General features: G+C 37.5%; 1 protein-coding gene across 3 annotated transcripts in view; it reads left to right on the top strand.

Moving 5' to 3' along the window:
* KCNH7 (potassium voltage-gated channel subfamily H member 7) overlaps positions 1-22,505 on the top strand; it is a 484,953-nt gene that overhangs the window by 311,922 nt on the left and 150,526 nt on the right. For all 3 annotated transcript variants that reach the window (XM_043576908.1, XM_043576909.1, XM_043576907.1), the window contains exon 3: positions 13,993-14,148. In XM_043576908.1, coding sequence (XP_043432843.1) covers positions 13,993-14,148 — 156 coding nt within the window. The remainder of the gene's footprint in view (positions 1-13,992; positions 14,149-22,505) is intronic.

Below are 22,505 nucleotides of genomic sequence, written 5' to 3'. Positions count from 1 at the left end.
GCTATTTCACTTGGGCTTCTGAGAGCTCAGATCAGGACCAATACCAAGCAGAATATATTGAGTAGGCAACATTAGCCTTTGCAATCATCTTTCCTTTCCTGCCTCAGTCCTGTGTTTTCTGCAGTTTCTTCCTCTCTTATAAGCATCTAGGCAACTTACGGTATATACATTTCTCCCTCTTAGAAGGGTGTCTTTGAAACAGAAGGAGTATGGCACAATTCAGCGTGTTTCAATGACGTTGCAGATTTCTCTAAAATAATATCTCAGAGTCAAATTTGGGATGTGCTACATTAAACAAAGTAAATATACGTGTTTTTGCAGAACTTCTCAAAACTTGAATGCAATGACGTTCACTGAGCATCTTCTAGAGAAGGACACTTTCCCAGACTGGATTAATTACAGAAAGCACTTTCCAATTACACCTATTAACATTTCTCTGTTTGGGACACATGATGTAGGAGAAAGAGTAAAAGCTGGAAAGTTCAGAGTTCAAACCTGGTTCTACTGCCTACTTGAGAAACCTAAGATAAAGTTGACTCATGAGAATCTTGCGGCATGTACAAAACATTCAGAAAATAGTAGCCATGATTTAATTATGTGGCTGTTAACAGCAGTAATAAAGATAATAGAAAGAGACTGAGGGAGCAGAGTAGAGCACCGTTATTCCTAGAAAGCCCAGAGCTGATAAAAAGGAGAGGAGGTAGAAAGGTCATGAAGGAGTATAGGACTGAATAGATTACATGAAATGTGGGGCTGGAGCAGGCTCAGCAAGTACAGGGCGCCTTCCTGCCTGTCAGGTGGCAGCAGAAAGGAACTCTGCCTAAGCTGAGAATACTGCAGAAATGTGCAAGACTAGGGGAAAGGAGGAGGGAAGAGTTTTAGCTCTCAGGCCATTACTCACAAAAGATAAAGATTTCTTAGAACATACCTGATTTCAAAATCATGGCATTCAGGGTCTTTGTCTAATGAAGGAATTGGAACCCACATATTCCTCCCCAGTCATGGAAAGGGCAAGGAGTGCCCCGAGATCAAGGCAAAAGAGAACTGTGCATGGCTTACTTTTCGTCTACATAATAGGAATATAATGGTGCCATTATCATTTGTGAAGATGCAAGTGATATTAATGCATATAAAGGCATTAGAGTGGTGGCTGGCATCCAATAAATGTTAGCTGTTATTATTACCCTTCTTTCTAAAATGTGCTTTCAAATACTAATTATGGTACTCCTAGAGCAAACCCAGAATTAAAGATTGTTTCACACATTTCCACTATGTACCAGATTCCACTGACTGTGGGGCTTGCCCAAAGAGGCTGAGCTCTGCTATCATAAAAGTTACCAAGTCTATGGTTTTCTTTCTGAAGGCAATAAGACAGTCTACAGGGACAGAAGAACTATTGGAAATAAACCAAGGGCCTTGTCACTGCAAAGTGAAGGAGACATATTTTAAGACACTAGATAACAAAAGAGTCTTTCCTGTACTAAGCCCCTACCCCATTCCAGCTGCCATTTGATGTGCTTTCTCATCTGAAGACAAGGGGATTAGGCTAATGAGTTCTTCACTGAAGCTCCATAAAGAGTTGAATGAATCAATTTTTTCATCAAACTTTTGAGGGAAGTTTAACCACCATTTCAAGTTGAAATTTATTTTCAAATTTATCCCCCCCCCCCCCCCCGTAAAGGCAACAACTCTCATTTCTTGCTCAATTTCTATACACCAGGCTCAATGCTATTTACAAGTATTATCTAATTTCACCTTCCCAACAACACTAGGAGGTAAGGCTCTTTCTCTTCTTTTCCTCACTTTACAGATAAGGAATCTGAGTCTCAGGGAGATTAAGTAACCTATCCAAGGCCACTCAGTGAATAAAAGCACAGCTAGGTCTGTCCAGTTCCAGGGCTACACAGAGCTACGTATCCAAGAAATTTACTCTTCACTGGCACTGCCTCGCCATTTTCGGAATACTTGAAATTGTTTTACATAAGAAGCCAGTAAATTATTCATGCTGTGGACATCTCACACAGTGCTAATACCAATACCTAGAATATGAATGTGATGAGCAGCTTTGTGTAAATTAGGTTCTTCATTTTTCAAATGAAAAGGCATCTATATAATCTCTCCTGGAAATTCTGAAATGGTATTTTTAGCACCATGTTACTCTATCAACTTCATCAACTATCTAAATATGTTCATCATTGTTATGCTTTAATTATATCTGTGATTGTTATGCTAAATCTATACATGTTGGTGATTATTATTTTGAGGTTCCTTTGTTGGACCTAATGTATTGTTAGGTATCGTTAGGTACACTGCTAAATATCTGCCAACTCAGTTTTTTTGTTAATAACTCCTCCGTAAAATGTTTTTTGTAGTTCACATGAAGGTCTCCAATTTGTTTTCACTAACTTCCTTTAGATTTAACCATGGAACTGGTAACATAAGAGAAATGGGCAAGTATTGGAATATCTGCCTCCCATAAGCAATCCAGTTTGACCCAGTTCACAAGGTCAAATAGACTGTAGGCTATTCCATTATTCTGGTTAATAAGTAGTTTTTCTAAATACGCCTTTTGTCTCTTCAAATAAATAACTCCTATTTCTTTTGGACTTATCTCTCTTCCCTAAGACATCACTAGTATCTAAAACAGTGCATGCCCTAAGTGTGTACTAAAATACTACTGTTATTGGCTCCTGGGTGGCTCAGTTGCTTAAGGGTCAAACTCCTGATTCCAGCTCAGGTCATAATCTCACAGTTGGTAAGTTTGAGCCCTGCGTAGGGCTCTGCACAGTGTGGAGCCTGCTCGGGATTCTCTCTCTTTCCCTCTCTCTCTCTCCGTTCCTCCCCCCACTTGTGCTCTCCCTCTCTCAAAATAAATAAATAAACTTTAAAAGAAAATACTAGTTTAGAAGATGGTCTCATGATTAAACCCATTCATTGTACCCTCAACCTCAAAAGACTGAATTCCAAGTACATAGAAGACATTCACGATGTGACCTCCTATCCCTCAAGCCTCATCCATCACTTCCCAGTTCACACTATATGTTCTAGTATACTCTTAATCTGTCAAGAGCAAGTTGGTAACAAAGTTTTATGTACCATGTCTTTACAGCAGGTAGAGACTATCAGTTCCCTTTTTCAATCCATTCAATGGCTTTCTTTTCTCAAAGACATTACAGTGCCCACAAGAGACTAGTTCCTCTGACACTCTCCCTGCTCCTTTGTTGGGTTACCTCTCTGCCCTGGATCTGTTATCACTTTCCCCTCAGCTTAATCTGTTTTAACCACGTGGATTGTCTGCCCTGGCATGCTTCAGTTTGGGGGCCTATCCTGGTCAGCTCAAGCTGTAGTAACAAACTACTACAGACTGGGTGCCTTAAATTACAGAAATGTATTTTCTCATAGTTCTGGAGGCTCAAAGTCCAAGATCAAGGTGCTGACAGGGTTAGCCTCTAGTGAAAAATCCCTGCTTGGTTTACAGATGGCTATCTTCTCACTGAGTCTTCACATGGATTTTCCTCTGTGTACACAGACTCTTGGTATCTCTTTCTCTTCTTATAAGGACATTACATTTGTTGGATTTCGGCCCCACCTTTATGATCTCATTTAACCTTAATTACCTTCTTGAAGGTCTTATCTCCAAATACAGTCACGCTGGGGTTAGGACTCCAATGTATGAATTTGGGACAATACAGTTTAGCCCCATACCAGGCAGGGCCTTAGATATGTTGTTATCTATTTTCCCAGATATGCTCATGATTCACTTCTCATCTCCTTCAGGTCTTTATTTAGAAGTAACACATTCAGGGAGGCCTTTCCCACTCTACTAAAAGTTACGAAATTTACCCTATTCCTAGCGCTCACTATCCCCTTTTTTATTTTCTCCATGGTGGTCTATACTATTACCATTTAATCTATTATGCATTTCCTTACTTATTTTTCTCTCCATTATTTTTGTCTCCAACTCCATTATAAATGACACGATGGCAGGATTTGGTTCAGTGTTGTTACCTGCTGAACCTCTAGCACCTAGAACAATGCCCAGCACATGGTTGTTTCTGAATAATTAGTTGTTAAAGTGAGATTGGTTTCAATTGTGCATATGTCTCTTCTCCATGAAACTTCCTTCTTCTCCAACTTTACTCCTACTCAGCCTTAAAGACTCAGGCCCTACATTTTTTGGCCTCTTACAAAAGTAACACATCGGGCATATTCAGTTTCTACAACTACCATATCCTTTTAAAAGATTACACTCTCATTATCTACCATTTGTGAGTATCTGCTGTGCACGAGGCACCGTACTCCAAATGCATCCTCTCGTTTAGTGCTCATTCTTTAAAAGAGAACTATGAGTCTGAATTTACAGAGAAAAAGCCAAGACAGAGAGAAGCTAAATAGCATCAAGTTTAGAATCTTTTCTAACTCAGGTCTTTTTCTAACTCTGAAATGCAACTTCTTTTTTTTAAGTTTTTTTGCTTGTTTATTTTGAGAGAGAGAGAAAGAGAGAGAGTGCATGGGGGTGGGAGAGGAGGAGACAAGAAAGAGAGAGAAAATTCCAAGCAGGCTCCACGCTGTCAGCACGGCACTGGGCTTCTCTTTATGGGGCTCCTCCAACAGGGCTCGAACTCACAACCATGAGATCATGACCTGAGCTGAAAACAAGAGCCAGACTCCTAACTAACTCTGAGGGTGCCACTGAGGCACCCCTAAAATTCATCTTCTTTTTTTTTTTAATTTTTTTTAACGTTTTATTCATTTTTGAGACAGAGAGAGACAGAGCATAAACGGGGGAGGGGTAGAGAGAGAGGGAGACACAGAATTGGAAGCAGGCTCCAGGCTCTGAGCCATCAGCCCAGAGCCCGACACCGGGCTTGAACTCACGGACCGCGAGATCGTGACCTGAGCCGAAGTCTGCCGCCCAACCGACTGAGCCACCCAGGTGCCCCAAAATTCATCTTCTTAAGACTGTAAGCTATTACCTACTTACAGTCACAAATGCTGCTCTGGCCTGGCTCAAGAGCCATCTCTTGTGGACAGCTTTTCATGAACTTCTCACTGTCAGGAAGAAGTAAAAATAAGTCAGCAAATATTTATTGAGTTCCCATTATGTCTTGAGGCTTGTGTGCATAGATTGCTAATACCCTGTCTTTGGGGAGCTTGTAGTCTGGTGATAAATATGCTCTAAATGGAATATTTTCACTTCTCAATTATTCTGCAGACCTTGGGATGAATTCTGGAACTGGATTGTGAGTACGAATTAAGTCTTTGTGTGTTTACTTTTCCTATCAGGAGTGGAATAACATCGGTTAAAAAATAATCAAAGGCTAAACAATGTTACATAAACTCTCCAATCATAGCAATTTTTTCTTATAGTTCTGTTTCAGGACTCCATCATGGTCTTTTGTTCTCTAAGCCACAACTTTTCCAACAGTGATGTTAATATCAGCAAGCAGTTACTTATATGGTGTGAATTTAAAATTTTTTTTGATCTTTATTTATTTTTGAGAGAGAGAGAGAGAGAGACAGAATGTGAGCAGGGGAGGGCCAGAGAGAGAGGGAGACACAGAATCTGAAGCAGGCTCCAGTCTCCGAACTGTCAGCACAGAGCCCAACACAGGGCTTGAAGTCCCAAACTGTGAGATCATGACCTGAGCCGAAGTCGGACGCTCAACCCACTGAGCCACTCAGGCGCCCCAGTATATGATGTGAATTTAGAAATATCTGGAAGGCGTTATCAATATAGCCAAAGTATTTCTGTTACACAGAGGCTACATTAGAGTCCATCTTGAGTTAATTGTTGTTTTTCACTACTCCCCTTTAAAAAAAATTCTCCTAAGAATAGTTATTAACAGTCTTATGAGAAATTAATACATTTCATGGTGCTCCTCGATAAGAGGAAGTTCATAATACTTCCCTTTGGAGGCCTGGAGAGAGCAGAGGAAGATGTTGAGAAGTGCTGAAAGAAAGAAAGATAGGGAAACATTAGATTCAAGTACAAATTTCACTAATTTCCTATTTCCATCTCCCCTTCATTCCACCTTAAGTCATTTGTGACTGAGTAACTCTCTCCTAGGAGGTGCAACAGCCCCTTTGCTTTTCTAAAAGGCTTTTCAACTCAAGATGAGCAATGCTGCTTCTTTGATGAGGCTTTCGTACCTTGAGGCTGCTGTCTTTTGTTTTTCTTCCAGGGCAGGTCTCTAATGGTATTTTTGAAATCTTCAAAGGGTTCCCTGGGCTACTAGAAAGTAGGAAATTAAAAACTTCCAGCCATTCACTAAACCAATCAGCTCGGAGAAGAATAATCTCCACTTGGTGCCCTTAAAAACAAATAGTGTAGCTTGTGGTTACAGGAATGGCAAAAGGTTGGAGGAAATTACACAGAGAGCCTGGAGAGTTAAGTGGCCCTTCTGGAGATCCTCTAATAAGAGGCAAATATAATTGCTCACCTTGTTGAATTTTGCTGCATGCCAGGTACTATTCTAAGAGTTTTACATGTGTATGAGTTTTACTGAACAGTGTGAAGCTTGGACTGTGAACAAAATGCAGCTTTTGTTTTATATCATCCCATTAAGCTTTATTCACTGGAGTAATTGACCCCTGTCTTTGGATGGTGATTTGGCTCTAAAATTACAACTCCCAACTGCCTTCAGGTCAGAATGCAAGGGGAAGCCAGCTTCAACCTTTCACTGTTACCCTCTCCCCACACTCTGGTTGCTATTTGCTCCCCTCCAAGTAGAAGATGAAAGGGCAAAAGGATTACAGAGCAGGACAGTTCCTGTTTGGCTGCTGTATTTGCCTTCTCTGGATCTGGCCGAAGGGCAGAGCTGACACTGTCTTTCCGGGGTAGGCTCTCCAGAACCCTTGCTGGGACCCTGTCTTCATTCAGGTTCCTTCCACCACTGGTGCTAACCCTCTACCCTGGGGTTTCTTGCCTATTCCCTCCTTGGTCTCCAGCATCTGGTAGTTTCCTGTCTGTCTCTTCCTCTGGATTCCCCTCGTCCCCATTCCTGGAGGACCCCATGCCTACTCCTTGTCCAGAAGACTTGACTGTGAGGCGCTTCTGCCAAAATTTAGGTGCACCTGCCTGTCCCAATAATGATGCCTACTGTCTCTGACACAGAAACTGAGAGCTTGTTCCTTCCTGGCCTTCTACACACCCAGGGTTGTGGCCTCACTATTGTAGGTCTACCATTCATCCATATAGCTTTCTCCCTGTCTCCCAACTGCAGAGAACACGTTTCAAAAGTCTTTAATGGACCCTTAAAATCCCCTCATTAGGCCTGGCCTTGGAAGGTGGCAGCTTGTGAGGGTGGGAAAGAGAAAGACTCACAGTAATGGACCAGTCCTCTCCAAAGAAATCTCTTCCCCAACCTTCTGACCACTCCCCTTCTCCTCTCCCTGTCTATTCTACATCCTGGATAGAAAGGTTCTGTAACTATTTCCTTTAGAGATCTGCATGTGTGGGGTGGGAGGAAGGGGGTCATTCTCATTTTAGGTCCTGATACCTATTATATTAGCATATCACATGACTGAAAACTGAGAAAAGGATTCTTATTCTAATACCGTAGTACACAGGTATTAATTCATTTGGTCCCCAGAACAATTCTACGAAATAAGGATTATCTTCTTGTACAGTTGAGGAGACTGAATTGCTGTGATATTTAGGAAATCACGCGAGGTTTACTCAGCAGGTAAAGGACGGAGCCCGAATTCAGATTTAGACAGTCTGATTAGAGGTAGTGCTCTCAAACAGTAGATTATAAACTGTTATCTACAAGTAGTATATACGTGAAAAATTAATGAACACTGAAGTTGCACTTGACAAAGGGAACAGATTGAGAAAATCACCGTGTGTTTTAAATAACTATGTTAGGCTTTTATTGACCTCACCAAATGGTGAGACTTGATGCAACAAAAATTTGAAATATAATCTTTGAAAAACTTAATTGAATTTGTATATAAATATGCTATAATATCTCTCACCTAAAAAATCCAAAATCTGATCACTTCAAAATCTCCAGCTATTACCCCAGGTTTCTGATCACCTCTTTAGTAAAGCACCTCAAAAGACTTTCCTAGATAATTGTGTACACTTCTGTTCTTATTCATGCATTCCAAACAGCTTCATAGCCACTAATCTACCAAAATGTCTCTTGAAGAGGTTACCCATGACTCAATCTTTTCTTAGGTCCCATTGAGCCTGCCAGAAAGTTTTGTGTAATTGATCATGCCCTCCTCTTGCAATACTTCCTTTTCTTAGCCCCCAGTGAGCTACACTCTGGATTTTCTTCCTACCTCACTGTCTACTCACCCACAATGTTCTCTGGTTCTTCATCTTCCTTTCTTTGATGCCACAGTCCCCTCATGTTTGGCTCCAACCCCCAACTTCCCTACTTGTTCCCTAGATGACCTCATACGGTCTTTAAATATAACCCATTCCTTAATGACTCTCAAGTTCTTATATCTGGCTTAGATCACTCCCTGAACTGAACTGCAGTATCCTGTTTTCAACTGTCCTCTAGACATCTGCACTTAGATATCTAGTAAGCAACCATAAAGTTAACATACCCAAATCCTATGGATTTACACCACCCCCAGGACCACCTCCTCCCACAGTCTTCCCCATTTTAATAATTGGCACTTCCATTCTTCCCCTTTCTCAACCTCCAGCATTGGACTTGTCTGTGACCCCTCTCATTCTCTCACATGCCATCACACCAGCAAATCATATAAGCCCTACCTTGAAAACATCTCAATCAGACCCCTTCTCAACAGCTTCAGCAATACCACCTTTGCTCTTTAAAAAAAAAATAATGTTTGTTTATTTTTGGGAGAGAGACAGACAGACTGTGAGTGGAGGAGGAACAAAGAGAGAGAGAGAAACAGAGGGAGACACAGAATCGAAGGCAGGCTCCAGGCTCTGAGCTGTTAGCACAGAGCCTGGCCCAGGACTTGAACCCACGAACTGTGAGATCATGACCTGAGCTGAAGTCAGACACTTAACCAACTGAACGACCCAGGTGCACCTAGTCCAAACCACTCTTATTGCTTGCCACTACTATTGTGATGTTTTCCTCCTGGCCTCCCAAGCTATTTTTCACATAGAAGTCAGAGAAGTACTTTTTAAAAAAATTTTATTTAAACCCAAGTTAGTTAACATATAGTGTAATAATAGTTTCAGGAGTAGAATTTAGTGATTCATCAGTTACATATAACACCCAGTGCTCATCCCAACAAGTGCCCTCCTCAATGCCCATCACCCATTTAGCCCAGCCCCCCACTTATCACCGCTTCAGCAACTCTCAGTTTGTTCTCTGTATGTAAGAGTCTCTTATGGTTTACCTCCCTCTCTCTTTTTATCTTATTTTTCCTTCCCAGCCCTTATGTTCATCTGTTGTGTTTCTTAAATTCCACATGTGAGTGAAGTCATATGATATTTGTCTTTCTCTGACTTACTTTGCTTAGCATAATACTCTCTAGTTCCATCCACATTGTTGCAAATGGCAAGATTTCATTCTTTCTCATCTCTGAGTAATATTCCATTATACACACACACACACACACACACACACACACACACACCCCACATCTCCTTTATCCATTCATCAGTCAATGAACATTTGGGCTCTTTCCCTAATATGTTATTGTTGATAGTACTGCTATTAACATTGGGTGCATGTGCCCCTTCGAATCAGCATTTTTGTATCCTTTGGAAAAATACCTATTAGTGCAATTGCTGAGTCGTAGGGTAGCTCTATTTTTAATTTTTTGAGGAACCTCCATACTCTTCTCCAGAGGTGCTGTACCAGTCTGCATTCCCACCAACAGTGCAAAAGTGTCTCTCTTTCTACACACCCTTGCTAACATCTGTTGTTTCCTGAGTTGTTAATTTTAGCCACTCTGACAGGTGTGAGGTGGTATTTCATTGTGGTTTTGGTTTGTATTTCCCTGATGATGAGTGACGTTGAACATCTTTTCATGTGTCTGTTAGCCTTCTGGGTGTCTTCTTTGGAAAAATGTCTTGTTCAGGTCTTTTGGAGAAGGGTACTTTTTTTAAATGTTTATTTATTTTTGAGAGAGAGAGAGACCGCGTGCATGTGCATGAGTGAGGGAGGGGCAGAGAGAGAGGGAAACAAAGGATCCAAGCAGGCTCTATCAGTGCAGAGCCTGACGTGGGGCCTGAGCCCTAGAACTCTGAGATCATGACCTGAGCCGAAATAGGACGCTTAACCGGCTGAGCCACTCAGGCGCCCTGGAAGGGGTACATTTAAAGCAAGTCATGTCAACCTCTGCACAAAACCTTCCAATGCCTCCTTGTCTAACTCAGGAAAATTCCAAATCCATCCACACATGGTGTGGCTCCCTACTTCTTCTTCAACTTTATCTGCCTTCTAACTCCAACCCTACAACCAACATACTGCCCTAGCCCTACTGGCATCCACATTGTTCCTTGAGCTTACAACCCTGCTTCTACCTAAAGCCTTTTACACTTGCAGCTTTCTCTGCCAGCTGAGCTCTGTACATGGAACCACATAGCCAACTCCATCACTTAGCCTATATAGCTTTTGATCTCATGGCTTCACCTGTATGTCATTTCAAAGGAAATGCATTCCCTTCTGATCTATCACCTTATTCTGCTTTCTCTTCCTTCATTGTACTTATTTTTACTTGATATATTAGATATCTCTGTATTTGTTTATTGTGTTGATATACATTCTGTAGAAGTAGAACCTTTGTTTTTATCATTGCCGTCTTTTTCATCATGGTCTGAGAACTCAGAATAGCGTTTGACCCAATGTTAGGTGCTCAATAAACATTTGTTGATTTTAGGGGACACAAGGATGCCCTGTGAACACAAACGGTAGAATAAAACATCTTTAGAGCAGTTCAAAGGAAGGAGTTCTGGTCACTATTTTAAAATGTGAAAGCAAGGAGTGGGCCAACAATTTTATTAACAAAAGAAAAATTATTCAGATTACTCTGAGTCAGCTTGCTCTGTGGCTACCGTTAAAAATTAACACTCGAGCCATTTTATTTTAAGGAGCGTTATTCCTCCTAAGCGGCCCTCCCGGTTTTGAGAATGTTTTTAGTCAGGAGACAAAATGTGGAAATGAATCTGGGTTTAACTAATATTTGTATAATTGCATGTATAATTTTAAAATTATTGGATAATCTTATTGTAAATAAGCTTCTTAACAAACATTATTAATTCCGTTTGAATACTGATTCATTTTAACAAGATCTCAGCTTTTTATTTCTAGATTTGTTTAGTTCTCTTATTTATATATTATTGAATGTGTCTGTTTTTTTTAAATTAATTGCTAGATCAGTGTTTGCTGACTGATATTTCCATTTCTCTTGCTCCCAATGTTGCATTCAAGAAAAATATTTAGGAGTGCCCAGTAATGCCTTATTAAAATAATGTTATTTTACAAAAGTAGTACCTTGACAGAACTTGGAGTTTGCGGAATGATGCAAGCTAAAATGCTTTTGCTTTACAAAATGTATTTGGTTCTCCTTCTCTTCTAAAGTCCATGTATCTCCTTTCAATAATCTGCTTTCCAGGAGGCTATGCAAGATTGATGGAGACATTAAATCCAAAAACTAAAAAGAGAAAAAAAATGTAAATGTGAATTTTCAGTTGACTTTAGAGGAGATATATTGCTTAATAGAAACACACAGGAAACAATGCTAGTGGGCAGTAAATCCCAGATTAATTACATATTTTCAATATGCTTTGGAGCCAATGCGTATAACTGAACTTTTTAATAAAGCACTATAATTTTATGATTTTTAGCACTAGCCAGTAAATTTACAAGCATTAGTATTGCAATACGTGATTTTGCCCCTATTACCAAAAGCAAAATTACTGTGCTCTATTACAAGCCTATTAAATCTCTGTTCCCACATCTTTTATTTATTGATTTCTTAAAATTCTGTGCTTTGTGTTTTTTTGTACAATCAGCAATATAAATATACTTCAATTGTTGAAAGATTTTAAACTGCTAAGTAACAAATCTATGAATTCACAATGATACTCTACATGATCTAGGAAATGTCATTTTAAGTGGTAATATCAATATGTGTTTTGATTCATTAGCAGAATACACAATGGCTATTTCTAGTATCTTCTCAGTCTGTTTAGCCAGTTTGTATTCTGATGCCTGGCCTGAAGCAATTCTATTTTTAGTTCTAGTGCAACAGTCTTAAATTACTTATTTTCTGTTTACTAAAGTCATCCCGTTTGTTACCATGGAAACTATGACAAGTGCTCTAGCTAACTATTTTATTAAATGAATTGAAGACACAGCTGAAGACTGTGAAGGTGCAGCACGTCTTTCTTAAAACACATTTTTCAACATCTGTAAAACCACGGCCATATTTACAGAAAATATAAAATTAATTGTAAATAAGTTCTCCTACATTTCAAATCTGGGAGACTACTGACATATAAATATCTGAATCATAACTAACACATAGGCATCCCCAACTTACAAAGAGTCTGTGTTCTAAGAGTGTTTTTGAAAATCAGTTCCTTGGAAATTAGAACATGTTTGCCAATAGAAACAATTTTCATAAACAATAATTAGATCTCCAGGCCCACCCTCAAAATCTCTTCCACCTGTGATGTCTCAATCGATAGCAGTATTAGCAATAGACTTTGTTCTCGGCTCTGGCGGTAGGAGCCATGTTGCAGGGATGAGGATGAGAAGAAAGGAAAGGGTTTTATCATACTTACTTTGTTTTTGATTCCTCATGCATAGGACACCATTTTGGAATACGAGCATCCACTGGGCTTCATGGATGTTGGTATTCCAACTACATTCTCCTGTTACTTGCCAATGCCCCTGACCTCAGACTCTTGGTGTTTCACTTTCTCACATCTCCCTCTGAAGCCAGGTCCCTCTTGCTCCCAACCTGCTTCTGCCTCTACACTAAATTATCATTGTCAAGATTCAAGATGGCCCCAGCCAGTTGTTACAAAACAAACAAACAAACAAACAAGTCAAAAAAAACATTCTATTACCTGATTGAGAACTCTTCCTGAAGTTTTGCATTTAAAAAATACAATACTTTTGAACCCAAACAAATCCCTAACCTGACGTTTCCATCACCATGACTAAAAAAAGAAATATGCAGAGGGTAAAGATGTGAGCAAGCTGCTTGAAGAAAATACTTGGTTCTAACTAATTTAAAAGAAATCAACTTCTTGACAGTGTTCTCTAAATCTTGGATCTTGGATTTTCTGTTTGAGGATGAGTGGCAGTGGTTAATTGTAAATTGATTCATCCCTTTGCTCATCTCATGTTCAGAAGATTCTAATAAAAGGTGTATTAGCCCCATAAGTGCTTTAAAAAGAATATCATATTTTTGGTTGAAGGAATTAAATTAGTACAATAAAATATACAAAATTTTGATCTCATTTTCTAACAGATTACAAGCCAAACCATTATAATTTGGCCATTGTGAATTTTGCAGAAAAAAAGGAAAGAATTATCGGAACATATTTAAGACACAGTCAATAACTTACTATTTTATATCCTGGCAATTAAAAGAGAAAAAAGGAATAATTTGCTTAACACTAAAATCAAGATGTCATAATAGGAGTTGTCTTCATTATTTACACAGCTGTTTTATATAGCTTCAGAATTAATCAAAATATATGAGAAAGCTAAGAGTTTTTCTAAAAAGTTAAAGAATATACTTTTTGTTCCTTATATTATTATAGTGGTGTGTGTGAGAACAAATGGGATTTGATATTCTATTTTTCCATAATGTAGCACCTGAATTTGCCTGTAAAGTCTATGGCAAAATTTGTGGATTTTTATGTAGATATATGTGAAATGAAATATGAAATAAAAGTCGAATTATTTTGTTAAATTTCAGTGATCGTTTACAATAGAAAATTCTAAGGGGTTATTAGAATTTTAATATTACTAACACTTCAAAATGAAGGCATGCTTTTGACCTAACATTCATTTTTCATCTCCTTAGGGTCCACTTTCATTTGTAACACTCACATAATTCCAGTGAAAAACCAAGAGGGCGTGGCTATGATGTTCATCATTAATTTTGAATATGTGACAGATGAGGAAAACGCTGGCTCCCCAGAGAGGGTAAACCCAATATTACCAGTCAAAACTGTAAACCGTAAGTAAAAGGCAACATGCACGTAATGCTGTTGATATTCTGCTACTGTAGTAATTTTAATACATTCTTCATTTTGAGTCAGTTCTCAAAATATGTTTGCATTTTAGGTAAAATAAATTTATATTAAACAAAGTCATAGCTGCTGTTACTCTTTGGTGCCTTATAGAATTGATCAATAGCTTTCAAAGCCATTTGACTTGGTTATACCATTGTTAATTCAACTAGTCCCCTAGTGATGGTTGTTTCTACGTTTTGATCATGACAAATAATGCCAGAATGAATTGTGAACACGCATGTATATTTTTGGAAAATTATCTTCAGGGTAAGAGTCTATAAGTGGGATTCCTAGGTCAAAGGGTAAATGCATATGTAATTTTTTAAGATACAACTAAACTCCCCTTCCTATGGTTTGAACCGTTTTATACTACCACCAGCAATTTATTAGATCTTTTCTCTAAAGCCACGCTAACAGAGGGAGTCAGTCTTCTCGATATTTATCATTACGATAGGTGAGAAGTAGTACCTCAATTAGTTTTAGTTTACAATTCTCTTATTACGAATGAGGTTCATATATTTAAGCACTATAGATATTTCTTTTTCTGCCAGCTGTCCATTTCCTATATACATTGTTTGTCTTTTTCTTTCAAATTGTAAAGTAAGCGGCAAATCTCTTCCCCAACAAATATTTTTTTAACTTTTCCTAATTTGTGTCATGCAATGGTTTTGTTGCTGTTGTTTGTTTGTTTGTTTGTTTGTTTTTGTAATGTAGCTAAATGAATGAACCTTTTCCTTTGCTGATTCTGAATTTTTGAGCCATTTTCAGAAGTTTTCACCATCCCAAGGTTGTAAAAAAATCTTTTTCTAGAACTTGTATGTTTTTTTTTAGTATCTCCGATCTATTTTGTTTTTCGTGGTTTATAGTGCAAGATATAAATTTAATTTATCATTTTAGCAATGGCTCTCCAGTTGTTTCAACATCAGTTATTAGAAAGTCTATCTTTTCAGCAATGATTTGAGATGCCACCTTTATCACACACTAAACTTCCTTTATCTGCTTGAGTATATTTCTGGACTTTGTCTTCGGTTTTGTTGGCTTATTTATCATTCAGAATCATATTGTTTTAAATATACAGTTGATCTCTGATATGACATGCTTCCCTTGAATTTAATTTTCAGGAGTTTGGGGTTATTTCTTGCTAAAAATTTTATATGAACTTTAATTTTTTTAATGTTTATTTATTTTTGAGAGAGACAGAGACAGAATGCAAGAGGGTTAGGGGCAGAGAGAGAGAGAGACACAAAATCCAAAGCGGGCTCCAGGCTCCGAGCTGTCAGCACAGAGCCCACGTGGGGCTCGAACTCAAGAGCTGTGAGATCATGACCTGAGCTGAAGTCCGACGCTCAGCCAACTGAGCCACCCAGGCGCCCCATTTTTAAAAAAATTTTTTTTTCAATATGAACTTTAGAAGCAACTTGTTCAGATATGGAAAAAATTCTTTGGGTTTTTAATTGGATTCTCATTACTTTTATAAATTAATTTGAGGAATGTTAACATCTTTATGATGTTGAGTCATTTTATACAAGAATATTATATGTATCTTCATCTTTAAGTCTAATTTTTGTGTCTTTCAGAAGTGTTTAAAATTTTTTCTTACACTGTAGTTTTCTACTTGGCATTTAACTTTTTGTTATTGCTGTTATTATAAATAGGATCTTCTCTTTCATTATATCTTCTGATTATTTCTGAGGCTAATGATTTTTTTTTCTTAGAAGGTTAGTTTTATATCCTACTATCTTAGTGAATTTTCTTAGTTTGCAGTGGTTTTTACATTGACTCTTATGAATGTTTCAAGTGTCTATCATATCAAATAGAGACTGTTTTACATTTTCTTTTCCAATTCTTATACATCTAATAGTTTTCTCTTGTTTAATTGTGCTAGCTGTTACTTCCAACATATTATGAAAAAGTCATTGATGGTAAACATCATACCTTGTTCCTGATTTTTGTGTAAATGCCAAGTGTTTTTATTCATTCAAATGACAGTATTTGGTTTGAGTTGTATGTGTCTTATACTTGCAGAGTTTTTCATTAACTTATATTTATTAAGAATGGGTGTTGAAATTTGTAAATTTCCTTTTCAGCATCTGTTGAAATGAGTGTGCTATTCTTTTTCTTTATTTTTACGGTAAATTTTATTAATGGAGTTACTAACATCGAACTATTCGTGCATCTCTGAAAGGAGTCACTATTGACCATGATGTATTTATTTTGTACTATGCAGTTGGCCTCTCTTTATCTAAAATTAATTTAAGATCTTTACATTAGTATTCTTTAGGGAGACTGACCTGAAATTTGTGTGTATGTCTATGTGCACTTTCATCAGGTATTGGTATCAATCTATAATTCCTTCAGAAAATAATCTGGAGATTATTTTCTATGTTCTGTGCTACAGAACCATCAAATAATTTGGAGATTATCTGAACTTTCAAAGTTAAGTATGATTTCCTTGTGAAATCCTCTAGGTCTGATACTACTTTATGGAGCAGCTTTTTGACAAATTTCCTTTTTTTTTTTTTTCTCCAGAGATTGGATTATTCCAGTCATCCATCTCAACTAGTATCAGTTTTACTAAATGTTATTTCTCAAGAATTTTATGTAGATTTAAAAAATTTATTTTAATACAATTATGCAAAGTTGTCTTTTATTACTTTTCAAAGATTTCTTCAGTTTTATTTTCTTGTTTATATATTTAAACCATCTTCTAGTCTTTCTTTGTTTTAGTTGTGCTTTTTTTATACGTTGTGGAGTGAAGTTTTCTTTTGTTTCTTATAAGAAAAAAATAATACTTGTCTTTTAATTTTTAATTTTAATAGGTACTTATATTTACTGATATAACTTTTTTCTTAGTACTAATATAGTCTATGTTAAATATACTCTCTTTTTGGGACACCTGGGTGGCTCAGTCGGTTAAGTGGACGACTTCGGCCCGGGTCATGATCTCGCGGTCCGTGAGTTCGAGCCCCGTGTCAGGCTCTGTGCTGATGGCTCAGAGCCTGGAGCCTGCTTCAGATTCTGTGTCTCCCTCTCTCTCTGCCCCTCCCCTGTTCATGCTCTGCCTCTCTCTGTCTCAAAAATAAATAAACGTTAAAAAAAATTTTTTTTAATTTAAAAAAATATACTCTCTTTTTAAATGTTTATTTATTTATTTTGAGAGAGAGAGAGAGAGCGAGAGTGCATGTGGGCGGGGGGGGCAGAGAGAGAGAGAGAGAGAGAGAGAGAGAGAGAGAGAATCCCAAGCCAACTCCCTGCTGTCAACGCAGAGCCCACTGTGGGCCTCAAACTCTTGAACTGTGAGATATGACCGGAGCCAAAATCAAGAGTCAGTAGCTTAACCAACTGAGCCACCCAGGCACCACTTAAATATACTCTCTTGAGACATTTGAGACATTTCATTATGTTATGTTTTCTTTGTTTTTTTTTTTTTTTAAACTCCAATGTGTGTTTTTGGTTTGTTTTATCTTGTTTTTGCTTTTGTTTTTATATTTGAGAATATTTGTATTTTTAATTTTATGTAATGTCCTTAATCTCTCCTCCTTTCCCTCAGACACTGTATTTTGATTCCTTACTATGAGCAAGAATAAAATTAGCCTGTAACTCTTTTCCTTCCCTTTCCACCATGTAATTTTAGTTAATAATATTATCTGTTCTAATTCTTATCTTTGCACTCCTAAGAATGGGCTTCTACCATTCAGTTTGTCAATTTAAATTATATTATTTTATTCCCAACTTTTACCAACAAGGTACTCAGTGAACTTTTTCTACGTTTTCTTCTCCTCTCATTTTGTTTTGTTGCAGTATTTCTAGCTGGTCAGAGGCCATAATGTTTACATACTTCTCACATTTTTTTTTAAATTTTTTTTAATTTTTTTAACATTTATTTTTGAGACAGAGAGAGGCAGAGCATGATCAGGGGAGAGGCAGAGAGAGAGAGAAAGAGACACAGAATCTGAAACAGGCTCCAGGCTCCGAGCTGTCAGCACAGAGCCCCACGCCGGGCTCGAACTCACAGACCATGAGATCATGACCTGAGCCGAAGTCGGACGCTTAACCAACCGAGCCACCCAGCTGCCCCCTCACTTTTTTTTTTTTTTTGGCTTTAAATTTCTAGTGAAATATATTCAGTGCTCACCACTAGTCTTCCTCCCCCGCCCCCCACCAAGAAGCAGTGTTTTTCCAAAGCTGCTAATTGAGGTCTTGTGCACTTTTCAAGTTACTTTTTATCGTCTATCTAGTAACCAGTCTTTTGACCATTCAGGTCACAGACCTGCTCTCAGTATTTCTTACACAGTGCGGAGTCCTCCTCCTTATCTGTGGGTTAACCGTATTTGATATGTGTTTTCCGTCACCCCAAGGAGACCTTTGTACTCCCCTTTTCTTCACTAAACTTCTGCTGAACACCATTGCAGTGTGCTTTCTGGAACCAATTCTGCCACTCTTAGGAATTTATTTGCCTGCTTATATGTAAATTAAAGTGTACAATGTCTCTGTCTCTAATTACTCTTTAGGCATAGTTTATGGATACTTTTATTTGTCTCATTTATTGGTCTCTACTGTGTTTAGGAAGATCCGTGAGGACATCGAAATTTAGGGATCTGTTATTGTCTGTAGGGAGCTAGGCCTTGTCAAAAAACTTTAATATTTTAAAAAAGAAATTGTTATTCTATACATAAATTCAGACAGCAAGCTAAAACTAAAATAAAAAACACAGTTTCAAAAGCCTATATTGTAAACCTAAGTATAATACTAAATCAAATCTATACCAGCTGAGAAGTTTTGATAGTATCAGGTACTTCCTTAGGTATGTCCAGATGCTAGTACAGTGTTATATTAAAGAAATAATGGGAGAAATATATTAATGTAAAATGATTCCAATATACTAAATATCTTACTCTGAACAATATCACACTCGGGGGGGAAACTTTTTATCAAAATCACCTATGTGTCAGTCTCCCTGGTGACATATTTAAAAACAAAATTGAGGTACTTGAAAAAAAAGTATTGTAATACTAAAGTCTTGTTCCTTTAAGTTGATGACCATTTTTATTTCTTTATATCTCCCACTAATCAATTCAGTCATTACTGAATGATTCCTGAGAGTATACTTTAGGTAATGTCAGCCTGTATTTTGGTCGTGAATGTCAATAAAATCTGTTGTTTTGGGGATGCCTGATGTTTTTCTTCATCGTCATCACAAATTCTTCATTTTTCCCATAGAACAGTTATCTTGCATGGTCCATTAATTTGAATGGAAGTGAAAAAGGGAGTGGTGTATCAGCAGCATAGCAAAAAAGGGGATTTTTTTAAAAATAAAGTATTCATGGGACGCCTGGGTGGCTCAGTCGGTTGAGCGTCCGACTTCAGCTCAGGTCATGATCTCACAGCTCGTGGGTTTGAGCCCCGCATCAGGCTCTGTTCTGACAGCTCGGAGCCTGGAGCCTGCTTCAGATTCTGTGTTTCCCTCTCTCTTTGCCCCTAACCCACTCGCATTCTGTCTCTGTGTCTCTTAAAAATAAACATTAAAAAAATTTAAAAAATAAATAAAGTATTCATTTCAAACTGAAATACAAATGGAGAATTGAAAGTTGGATTCCTTGAATGGAAGATAATCTATACGGTAGCCTCTCAGGATGTAATACATAATCTATGCAATTTTACACTATGATTAAAATAGCATCTCATGTATAAGCCATAGCAAATTCAGTAGAGGTTGGTTGTTAGTTTGTGAATATGAGTGGTTTCCCTACACTGCAGCTCATATACAGAGTCATTGGAGAAAGTATAAATATGCAGATAAAATTGTTTCCAGAGCATTACAAAGGCCCATTGTTTACAACCAGTATATTGGCTTTGATTATACTCTTCTGTCATGTTATGCTGAGGAATTTCCTTTACTTGATGTTAATTTTTGAAGAGTTGATAAATCAAGCAGAAAATTTAAAGAGAAACAAATTGAACTTGGTAGTTTCTGATACTATCCAGTTTCTACTTTGTATTATTTCTGATCTGGGGGAAAATCCTGCCAATTTTTTTTCTTAAAGTATAGTTTTCCTATCCATGTAAAATACTGATATTGGCTATTTCAAACATTGTTGTTCTAGTGGTGACCACCAAAACAAACAAAAAAAGAAAGAAAAGAAAATCAAATTTTGATACACTTCTTTTTGAAGAAACATATTAACCTTCAAAATGCCTAATTTCTTACCTAAATAAGAAGTAAGTACCCACAACTATATGGCCAACTAATCTTCAAACACCAGGAAAGAATATCCAAGGAAGAAAATACAGTATCTTCAACAAATGATTCTGGGAAAACTAGACAGCAACATGCAGAAGAATGGAACTGGATGTTCTTATGCCATACACAAAAATAAATTCAAAGTGGATGGAAGACATAAATGTGAGACAGAAATTATCATAATTCTAGAGGAGAACACAGGCAGCAAGCTCTTTGACCTCAGTTGGACCATCTTCTTACTAGACAAGTCGCTGAAAGCAAGGGAAACAAAAGCAAACATGAACTATTGGGACTTCTTCAAGATAAAAACCTTCAGCACAGCAAAGGAAACAATCAACAAAACTAAAAGACAGCCTATGGAATGGGAGAAGATGTTTGCAAGCTACATATCTGATAAAGGGTTGGTATACAAAATCTATAAAGAACTTGTAAGACTCAATACCCAAAAATACTGGGCTATTCAACCCAGTAAAGAAATTGACAGAAGACATGAATAGACACTTTTCCAAAGAAGACATCCAGAAGGCTAATAGACACGTAAAAAGATGCTCAACATCATTCATCATCAGGGAAATACAAATCAAAACCACAAGGAGATATCACCTCACACCTGTCAGAGTGGCTAAAATTAACAACACAAGAAGCAACAGGTGTTGGTGAGGGTGCAAAGAAAGGGGAACCCTCTTGCACTGTTGGTGGGAATGAAAACTGGAGTGCAGCCACTCCAGCCAGTATGGAGGTTCCTCAAGAAACTGAAAATAGAACTACCCTACTATCTAGCAATTGCACTATTAGGTATTTACCCAAAGGATACAAAAATATAGATTCAAAGGGGTACATGCACCTCAGTATTTACAGCAACATTATCAACAGTAGCCAAACTATGAAGAGATCCCAAATGTACATGGACTGATGAATGGATAAAGAAGATATGGTACATCTTATATATATATAAGATTATATATATATATATATGATTATATATATATACATATGGTTATATATATAAACATATATATATACATATATATATATATATATATATATATATATACACACACATAATGGAATATTACTCGGCCATCAAAAAAATGAAATCTTGCTATTCGCAATGATATGGATGGAGCTAGAATGTATTACGCTAAATGAAATAAGTCAATCAAAGAAAGGCAAATACCATATTATTTCACTCATATGTGGAATTTAAGAAACAAAACAGAAGAACCTATTGGAAGGAGAGGGATAAAGAAGAGAGGCAAACAAACCACAAGAGACTCTTAATTATATAGAACAAACTGAAGGTTGATGAAGGGATATGGGTGGGAGATGGGCTAGATGGGTGATAGATATTGAGGAGGGCACTTGTTGGGTTGAGCACTAGGTATGGTATGTAAGTGATGAATCACTGAGTTCTACTCCTGAAACCAATAATGCACTATATGTTAACGAACTAAATTTAATTTTTCATGTTTAATTATTTTTTTAATATTTAGTTTTTTATTTTGAGAGGAGAGAGAGAGAGGGAGAGAGAATGAGCAGGGGAGGGGCAGAGAGAGAGGGAGAGAGAGAATTCCAAGCAGGCTCCATGCTGACCGTGGAGCCCAACACAGGGCTCTCTCATGACTGTGAGATCATGACCCGAGCCAAAATCAAGAGTTGGATGCTAAACTGACTGAGCCACCCAGGTGCCCCAAACAACTAAAATTTAAATAAATAAAAAAAGAAGCACTTAAGTGTGTGGGTGGGAGTGTATGCCCCTGAGTGTTGGGATTTAAATGAGAGTAATACAGAAAAAGCTACTGTTTGTTTAAGAAGATGTGGGTTTCTATAAATTTAATTGCCTCTCCTGAAGTGACGACAAAATAAAGGAAAACCTGTGAAGTGAAAACACAAGAAATGCAAGTGAGAAGAATGAAGTCTTAAATAGAGAAGCAATAGGAAAGAAGGTAAATGCACAATAGAAAAGATGTATCATAAAAAGGGACTATGATCAATAGGACTGAGAAAATTCTGGAAACCTAGAGACTTGTTTTGCATCAGATGAAGTTGTGAATCATTTCT

The sequence above is a fragment of the Prionailurus bengalensis genome, chromosome C1, assembly GCF_016509475.1.
Source record: "Prionailurus bengalensis isolate Pbe53 chromosome C1, Fcat_Pben_1.1_paternal_pri, whole genome shotgun sequence".
NCBI lineage: Eukaryota > Metazoa > Chordata > Mammalia > Carnivora > Felidae > Prionailurus > Prionailurus bengalensis.
Note: the sequence above shows the minus strand (reverse complement) of the source record. Positions and strands in the feature narration are given on the sequence as shown.